The 10,254-nt window shown below is 27.6% G+C and overlaps 1 protein-coding gene across 1 annotated transcript; it reads left to right on the top strand.

Annotated features, from left to right (window-relative positions):
- The first annotated feature begins 7,722 nt into the window (after positions 1 to 7,722).
- LOC106315561 (gibberellin-regulated protein 10-like) lies at positions 7,723 to 8,135 on the top strand. Its single transcript, XM_013753325.1, has 2 exons — positions 7,723 to 7,810; positions 7,901 to 8,135. Exons 1-2 carry the CDS (start codon positions 7,723 to 7,725, stop codon positions 8,089 to 8,091), a joined length of 279 nt encoding a protein of 92 aa, XP_013608779.1. The 3' UTR covers positions 8,092 to 8,135.
- Positions 8,136 to 10,254: the final 2,119 nt, after the last annotated feature.

Here is a 10,254-nt window from a genome sequence, read left to right on the forward strand (position 1 = left end):
TGATTAATGTTTTCTTTTATTTTTTCTGCTATTTTTAAAATGTTTTAACTTATAAATTGATTTTTAAAAACAAACTTAAATTACTAAAAGAATATATCACAAATTTTCAATAAATAATATATATTATTAACAAAACATGTAAACTTTACATAAAAGTAAAATTTAAATAATTAATTTTATTTTATTCACAAGTTTTAGAAATGTTCTTATTAGAAATTTATTTTTGTATTATATATATCAAACAAATGTTTTTTACTGAATCTTATTTGTTTATAGTAGTTATTGTTTTATTTGTGTTCCTGTCTTAGTGCATTAATATAGCAAAAATTTAATTAGAAAGGAAACAATTGAAAAACTGTAGTTAAATTTAAAAAAAAAAATCATAAAATTTTGGATTTTGGTTTTTTGTTTGTAAAAGACAGTTATTTGAAAGAAAGAAAACTAGTTTCCCTAGATTATAAGAAATCTATTACTCTAAAAGTTTGATTGTCTAAAAATGGTTTTAAAAAAAAAACACAAGCCAAAAACTAATTCAAAAACTGCAAACAATTAAAGGTATTCACGAACCATCGAAACAGGATGGTGGAGAAGTTTGCTTTACTATGGTCTTGAGTCTGGATGTAACACGTTTGCAATATGGCGTGACATGTAAGTCAATTGCAATATATATATTATTTATCAGTCACAACAACACACCACAGCTAGATGATGGCAAACATTAACAAAATGACACAAGTCTCAGGAAGTGAAGATAAAATGTCTTAGATATATAACTGGCTCAAGAAAAGAAAGTTTTTCATTGAAAATTAATGCCTACTTTGAAAGTCTTCAGTAACTTTTGAGCAAACCCCAAAACAAACAAAATTATCTAAGAAAACAAGAAGAGAAACGTCTACTACCCTCTTAGCTCTGAGCTCAATCGAATTCATCATCTCACCATAAGGAGAAGCAGAAGTATTGACAGGGAAAAGAAGATTCTCGTGAAGTTGTTGCCTTTTCAGTAAAAGAAACCAAGAACTTTGCCACCAATATTATTTCTATTCTAATCGTTTTTTCTTCTTTGTATTCTAGTATTATGATTTTATTCTGGTTGTTTTACTCTAAGTTTTCGGGGATTTTCATTTTCCGTCAGTTTTTATAATAAGAGATATATTTGTTTTGTTCCAATTTTTATTGTAATGGTTATCGCAGACTATTCGACGGATTCTAGAGTATTTTTGTGGAAGTGATCTCTTTTAATCAAAAAAAATATATTTTTTTTTTGAAAAACTTTTATCGTGTAGGTAATAAACGTATTATTTGAGCCCGTTGTAATATCGGAAAACACTTTAATTGTTAAAAACGTGAAACAAGATCATTTTAATATTAATGTATTGTCATCATCCAACCCACTTTTGGTGTGAACTTCATCATTGATTTTTTCTGCAACATATTTGTCAGATCATATTTTTTATGGGTTAGATTGTTTTATCAAAAGCTTGCTTCGTTTTTTGATGTGATATATCATATAACATCTCCTTATTATTAAAAGGAAAGCAAATAAAAAGAAAAACCTTAAAAGGTATTATATTTACATTGGTGTCATTACGGTGACGTATCGCACACACATGCTTTTTCAAACTGCTTTTGAAAAAACTCACGTCCAGCTTAGTTATTTACCATTATTGTAATTGGACTGACCCCGACATTTAATTGCATGTTCCTTATATATATAATGTATAAAACATGGTTTTCTGGTAAATGCTTCATGCTGGCATACATTAGTTTCGGACACAGCATATCCCATCTCATATTGGTTATATAAACTGTAAATTAATTAATTTGTGAAACTATATTTACAAAAACTTGAACGATATGGATGATTTATACATTCCTCTATTATTACAAAGTTGCTTTACCCGGAAAAAAAATTGGTCATTTTTCTATGGGACAATATGTAATGTAAGTATGTTAATATATTGTCACGTAGTTACTAATAAAAAGCCATGATTTCCATAGTATTTTGACCAATCTAAATGTTTATAATTTGATATATAACACATACATTAAAATGTTAGTCAAATTCGAAAAAATTATAATCTCAACGAAATATTTAATTGAAATTATACTTTGTATGATCAAGGTAAAATATATAATTTATTTTCTATAATTCATAATCGGAGATTTCATCTTTATGATCTTACCTATTATGTAGTCAATCTATGATAAAAAAAATTAGGGATATTTATGTGTTATCTTTATCTCTACTCAAATTTTGCTCTTCATTTTAGTCAATATCATATTGTATATGGAAATACTTGATTATCATGATTAACGGTATGCATTTAGTACTGCTTACGTGATTACTAATACATTTTCAATCCCATACAAAAAACGGAATCTTTGACTTTCAATTTGAATATAGTCCTAAAATAGTTTTATTCGGTATTTATTAATTTCCAAAAATTTCAATATTTTGATATACCTCAACTGCGGATTGCCAATTTGTTTGATTGTGCGTATATTAGAACTTATATTAGATATATCAATCGCATTTATTACTGAATAAGTTGGAACTTATATAAATACTGAAGAAGATACTTTTTCAACCCTATCATCTTTTCTGTATTCATTTTTCTACAAGTTTCTTTTCCCCTTCGATTCCATCAAAAATGACAGGCTTAGATTTGTTAGCGATTTGAAGCCTTTCAAGTCAATGTGAAAAATTAGTGTTAAGGTGATTCGTCTGTGGAAGCAGTATTATGGTGTTCTGGGAGAAACAATGGAAATGGTGTTAGCTGATTCTAGAGTGAGTCTGTTGTTATTTGTCTAAGCCTTCATCTAATAACTAATTAATATATATATTTGATTATATCGTTCAAGTTTCCTTATGTTTTTACTTTATCTTTCAGGGTGATTTGATCCATGGTACTGTGAAGAAAGAATCGGTCGGCCAGTTCGAAACTTTAATCAGTCAAGGTGAATCGAAGTTGATGGTGAATTTCACCGTCACACACTCAGGTGGCTCCTTTTACACCACAAAGCACCCTTACCAAATTGTGTTCCTTCCCACAATTCAAATTGAAAGTTTTTTTTTTCTTTTTTAACAACTATGTTCTTCTTTTTTGAGACAAGTTATTTTCGTGGTCATTATTTCTCTTTCACGCAAATTGAAATTTTTTTTTGAAGAAAAGTTCTTTTTCTTTTTGGTTTTAGACAAGTGTGAAATAAAGCCCAACAAAATAAAGTTATCCTATAAACCTAAGGTCCACCAAATAGAAACTAACAAGTTTAAGAATTAAGGTATATGAAATAAAGTCCACTATATTAAGTGCTTCCATTATATTTCAATTTTATTAAATATATACTTTTCAATTCTATATACCTCACCTTATATTATCCTCACCATGTAAAATACAATTTAATAATTTTAATATATCATTTTTACATTTATCTCATTCCGCGCAGGACGCGGATCTTATCCTAGTATTATGATGTTGTAATTGACATCTCTATAATATTATTTCAGAAGTCAGTTTCCTATGTGTCACTCTCACGTTAACTTTCACGATGGTTGATTACACTGATACCCTTAATGAATTAATTTACATTTAAAATACTATTATTTTTTTATTTTTTTAGTTTCCTTTTAAAAAATTTCTGAAAAATGTACACATATAATAAAAAATTAATTTTTATAAAGTTAAAAAAAAAATTAAAAACGAAAATATATGTATATATTATATTATTTCATAAAAAAAGGAAAGTTCACAAAATAGTAATATTACATTTAAAAAATATTTTTAAATAACATAAAATATTATTTTGAAGTAATAAAATAATTTCTTTATATATGTATTTTCTTAGATGAAAATTATAAATTTCTATATAATGTGATTTCATTAAAAACAATTTATTTCTTTTAAAACATAATTTTAAAAATACAAAAAAAATTCAAAGTAATAAAAATATTTTTATATATCTATATATTTTCTTAGATGATTACATAAAATAATTAAATAACATAAACTTATATATGTTTAATTGTCTAAAAATAGTTTTTAATTAGTAATATTGAAATGTTTTATTTATTTTTCATATATTTAGCTGACTATAATATTTTTCAATTACAGAAAAAAATATCGATAAATTATATTTTACTTATATAATATTATTTTTAAATACAATCACAATTTTTTTTACTGCTTATTTTTAAGAGATATTAAAAAAAACATTGTTCGATCAAATATTTACAAAATAGTTTAATGAGGTAGATATATTATATTTTATCATTATTAAAGTTATTTTTTTCTTAATATTAAATTTGCTTTTAAATTTTATGTTTTTATGTTTGTGGAACTTAATAGAACCATAATCAAAATACCAAAGCCAATCTGAATTCTCATTTTTAAGATTGTTTAAAATAAATTTTAGTTTCAATTCAATAAATCAAAGATATAAAGTTATTTATAATTTATAAAATATTTTAATTATTGTAAATATTGATATGTATTCATGAGCTTTCAAAATGTATCAGCTTCTTAAACATGTAACTTCCTATTGATCATCGCTTCTAATATTTTTTAAAAAAATATCAACATATAATTTGATAAATATTATGAAAATACATGCACATTTGACTTAATTGTAATAAAAATAATTATACTTCATTTTGAATTTGAAAGAATATATAATTCTATATCTAAAATCATAGATTTAATTACGATAAGAATATATAATTTTATGAGAATAGTAATTTATTTTATAAATATAAATCATATGACAACTCAAAACATATTAAAATAAAAATAAAATATTAACCAACTGTTACAATTTAGTTCTTTTGTTAAATTTATATATATGCACGAGAATATTATCGTTTCGTTATATTAATTTATTTAATTTGGAATAAGACACTTTAGTTTATTTTTTTATTTTATTCTAATCACAATATATCTTAAGTTATACATAATCTTCATATAATATATTTACATATCTAAGACAACAACCACCTAAATGTAAATAAGAAATTAACCAAAATTTTAATATATAGAATAAAAAATATTACAGTTGAATTCATAGATGCAATCCAATTTACCCAAATGATAACTAAATCGACTGGAAAAACAACAAAACTAATTAAATATATCATATATAAAATCATATGTATAATTAAAGTAATATAATATTATTAATATAAATGATGCATATAAATTATAAATTAATTTAAAATTAAAAGTAAGTAGCAATCATCTATTATAATATATTTACTAGATTTTGATCCGCGCTTTGAAAGCGCGAGATCGTTTCTTTTTAAAATTTCATTTAAATTAATAAATATTTGTCTAATCTATATTTTAATAGATTTTATATTTGTTTATAGTCAAATTTTATAATATTGTCTTCTTTATTTTTTAATTATTATTATAATAAAAATGTTTGTTTGTGTACTAATTAATTAGTTAAAAGATTTTAAAATGGTAAAATTCTACTCAATAAATTTAATCATATTGTGATTATATATTTGCTAAGGTTATTTATTTATAATTTTAACTTATTAAATAAATATTATATGAAAAATGTAATAGACATTAAATTTTTCATTCTACATATTTTTAATTAATGCATAAATTTTAAATTATAATAGCACAAATATTTAATAATAATTATTTATTTAAATTGGTTTATAGTTGGTTTTAAAAGAAAACACTGTTGGGCTTCGTTTTGGTTAGAATTTGTTTTGTTTAAAAGATTAAGGTTTAACTTGCCAATACTTATGGTAACATAATATTTTTTATGAAAATAGTTTTTTAGTAAATTTCCAGTAACAGAATATCTTTTATGAGTAACTATTTACCAAGAAATAAAATATAAGCATCAATTTTGTTACAGTGTTAAATATCTAACTAATGTGTTTTTTGGATACACTGGTGCACAATTTTAAAAAATATACACTTGTTATAATCATTCGAGAACAACCAAAAACAAAAGAAGTAATTGGAGCCTTTTAAAATAATTTTCTTACAGAATATTGTCTTAAAATTTAACTTTATTCAATGAAGATAACTGTATCGACCAATATGTTTAATAAATATTCAATAGATATGTAATAGGGTGTATTTTTTTTTTTAATGCATGATTCTAAAAAGTGAAAACCAAACTCAAACATAGTTATTAAATAACCGAGTCTTAAAAATTCTTGAATCATTTCCTTACTTTCAATGTATGTCCTCTTGCATGTTGCATGAATTTTTTGCCCCTAAAACATGTTACATATAAATTTAAAATATTAGTAGCTAATCCCAAAATGTTAAATAAGACATAATCGGCTGATAAATACAGAGAAAAACGCTTACAGTCTCATCAGCTAAGACGAATTCCATGGTCTCCACGGATTGAATGTATTGTTTCCAAGTGTGTAGAACCTTTACATGAACCAACCAAGTGTTTTTCCATAGTTTCAAGTCGCCGAAGACGACCGATTGTTCATTAGGACCTTTCGATGCTTGGATTTACATCTTAGTAGCCATTGGTTTGGTTTTTGGTTTGTTCTAAGGTGTGGGTTTGAATAGGAAACTGGTGCTGCGTATTTATAATATTGATCGGATTTAAAGCTAAGTGCTTAGGTTTTAGGAAAAACTTGGGGAGAAAGTTGGGGGATTTTCTCTTTAAAATCGAATATCTATATATTTGAAGATTAGGTTTTGGAAAATTCAGTGACCATGTCAAACAGAATATATTCTCTGTGTGTTCCTCAAATTGGGGGATCTTCTCTTTATTTGATTTGAATCCAAAAATCTATGAGTACGAAATGGGCTTAAAAAACGACGAAATGGGCTTAAAAACGAAAATGTAAGTAGCAAATGTGTTGAGCTTTTATTTTGCGAAAACATTAAAAAAAAATTGAAAAAGTTTATGGATTGTTTTGTAATTAATAGGAAAAGCCAGGGGCAAAATCCTAAGAAGGATTCTGCTTTAATAGTATAGATTTTAGAAATATTTATAACCGTGCATGAGCACGGAAAAATCACCTAGTATAGTTTAAAAAATTTAGACGAAAAAAATTTACTTGGTTAGTCTCCAAGTATTAATTTTAATAAAAGTTTCCGCCTCCTTTTTCCATTAAAAACATACCCTTAACTGTCAACAATATATGGAAACTTTAGATATTTAAATGATATTTACTAAGTTAACAATCTAAATATAACTCAGACATCGTTTATGTACCAAGGACGGCGAACCAAAAAGCGGACAGCTTAGCACGTAGTGCCCGGCATCAACCGTCTTTCGTCGTACACATGGATGCAGAGTTTCCAAGTTAGTTCACAGAGTCAATATGAGTCTGTGCATTGTTTGCTGTCAAAAAAAAAAAAAAAGTATCCAAATATTGGTCAAACATTTCACCTACGCTGATATTTTTTCACTATAAATAACTCCATTTTGTAGCCTCATTTCGCTCATTCCAAACAATCAGGTTCATTTGCATTGTGTGCAAGCTTTCAGTTTTTTTTTTTTTTTATGGTAACTCTGGTATCTGGGCAGCCACATTCCCAACTATCCCCCCGTAGGGGGTCCAGCGTCCCAACGGAAGGGATGTTAAATCTGCTGTGGTCGGGGCTCGAACCCGTGATGGCGGGCACCTCAGCCGAGGTTCCTATACCACCAGACCACGAGGCAAGCTTTCAGTTTTGTTTCTTCATCTTCCCAATTATTATATTTTTTTAAGAATCAACCTCGCTAAGAATGAAGATGAAGTTGGCTATCGTTCAATTCTTCATGATCTCTCTTCTACTCTCATCTTCTTTGTTTATGCTTTCAAAGGCAGATTCATGTAAGTATACATAATTCATTTCATTCTTTAGACAAATATTTATATGAATATCACTGTCTAGACTCATATTTGGAATGATACATGAATTAGCCCCATGCAATGGAAAATGCAACGTGAGATGTTCAAAGGCAGGGAGACAAGATCGGTGTCTCCAGTATTGCAATATATGTTGCGAGAAGTGTGATGATCATTGTGTTCCTTCAGGAACTTATGGAAACAGAGATGAGTGTCCTTGTTACCGCGATATGAAGAACTCCAAAGGCCAACCCAAATGTCCTTGAAACATGTCTTGAAGATCATCCTCTCATAGACATCATATCTTTATATACACATAAGTATTTACAATTGTTGTTGACACATGAAATAATGAGTTTGATATATTCCTATGTAGGATGATGCGAAAGCTCTTGGCAATAAACGAAATCATTTTAATTAACTAAATACTAGAGGTAAAGGTTGTGTACATATATGCATGAAGTATACATAGTAGGTTAATCAAAAACAATCTAAAGTTTATCAGAGCATCTCCAATGTATTACTCCAAAATAGTGTAACACCAAAATGGAGTAAGGTTTGACTCCAATGTATTACTCCATTTTTTACTTTAAAAATATTATATTTTATTAATAATCATTAATAATACCTTATACTTATAAAAATTTACTAATAAACTCCAACTATTTTATGTTTACAAAAATTCTTTAAAATATAATTTATTTAAATTAAACATTTATTATTAAAAAGTACAAGAAATCATTAAAAATAAATAAAAGACAATATATAAGTTGGTTTAATAATGACATTAGAATATTTTTCTCACAAATGATCAACTAATACATTTCGTAATGAAACATAAGTTTAATTATCTTTGATATTCCTAAATCAAACAAGAAAATTTTGGAATCGGACATTTTCATCTTCTGCAATTTTGATATATGGAGGTGTAGCTTCTCTTCCAAGTTCAGTTGGTGGTTGGTGCATCGAGATCACGTTCATCCTCAATTATCATGTTATGTAAAATTATACATGGAGTCTGTCATGTAACACATTTTTTTTTCAAAACCGAACATGTCATTTCATAATAGCGAAACACAACTGTAGATCATTTTATGTTATCTTTATTTTATATTACTATTTTTAATTATAGTATATATGTTATGTAAAATTATTAAATAATGAAATATCTTGTTTATTTATGTAATTGTATCATTTTAAAATATTATTTAAGTAAGAAATAAAAACATTAAAGATTTAAAAGACCAATTCACAAATAAAAAAAAGTTAACACCAAAATGGGGTAATGAGTAAGATTACTCATAAATGGCCCTAGCCATTACTCCTTTTTGGAATTGAAAATAGAGTGGGGCACTCCAAAGTAGGGTTGGAGATGCCTAAGAGCGACAAGATCGGATTAATAGCATGATTCACGAACAAAAGAGAATGGTGGAGAAGTCTGCTTTACTATGTTCACGAATCATTAACAAACCTCAGCTAGATGATGGTAAAAATAACAAAAAGACGCAAAGTCTCATGAAGTGAAGATAAAATGTCATAGATGTTATAAAAAAACTAGAATTTTATTGTATCGAGGAAATTTAAATAAGGGCAAAATTTTATACCCGTATGAGAAGATAACACTGATAATAAGAGAGGATGTGTTATTAGAAGGAGAAGGAATGGTGTGTCTATAAACGATCGAAACGATCGTTTATATAGAAGAGAAATTAACTGTGCAAATAGTGCAACGGGCCCCACATCCTTTATAATTTTCAACATATGCGGCTCATAACACTCCCCCTTGGGGACCGGTGTCACTATCCACTCTCGCTTAACGTCTTCGTTGCCTCGTTAAAAACCTTTCTAGGAAAACCCAATGGGAAAAACCATAGTAAGGTAAAAAGAGTACAACTACGTAAGCTCCCCCTCGAATGAGCAGTCATAAATCCTTCTGATGATGCATTCCAATGTTACGAACATGTTTTCTGAATATCGAAGTCGGAAGTGATTTTGTGAAGAGATCAGCTGCATTGTCGCATGATTGGACATATCTTACTTCAATCTCTTTCTTCTTCACGAGCTCTTGAGTGTATGAGAAGAACTTCGGATGAATATGCTTCGTTCTATCGCTTTTGATATATCCGTCCTTTGTTTGAGCAACACATGCTGCATTATCTTCATATAAAATAGTTGGCTCCGTATTTTCGCCAATCCCGCTGCTTGAACAGATGTGTCGGCTCATTGATCTCAGCCATACACATTCTCTACTTGCTTCATGGAGTGCAATGATCTCAGCATGATTTGAAGAAGTAGCCACGAGCGTTTGTTTCTGGGAACGCCAAGATATAGCAGTGCCTCCGATCGTAAAAACGTATCCTGTTTGCGATCGGGCTTTGTGTGGATCTGAAAGATATCCTGCATCTGCAAAACCAACCATTTGACCTTTT

This window comes from Brassica oleracea, chromosome C9 (genome assembly GCF_000695525.1).
Source record: "Brassica oleracea var. oleracea cultivar TO1000 chromosome C9, BOL, whole genome shotgun sequence".
In the NCBI taxonomy this organism is placed as follows: domain Eukaryota; kingdom Viridiplantae; phylum Streptophyta; class Magnoliopsida; order Brassicales; family Brassicaceae; genus Brassica; species Brassica oleracea.

Bases quoted from the DNA above. Each gene is read 5' to 3' on its own strand.
- LOC106315561 (XM_013753325.1), top strand. From the start codon at position 7,723: ATGAAGATGAAGTTGGCTATCGTTCAATTCTTCATGATCTCTCTTCTA. The intron at 7,811-7,900 runs GTAAGTATACAT...TACATGAATTAG, and splicing joins GCTTTCAAAGGCAGATTCAT to CCCCATGCAATGGAAAATGC.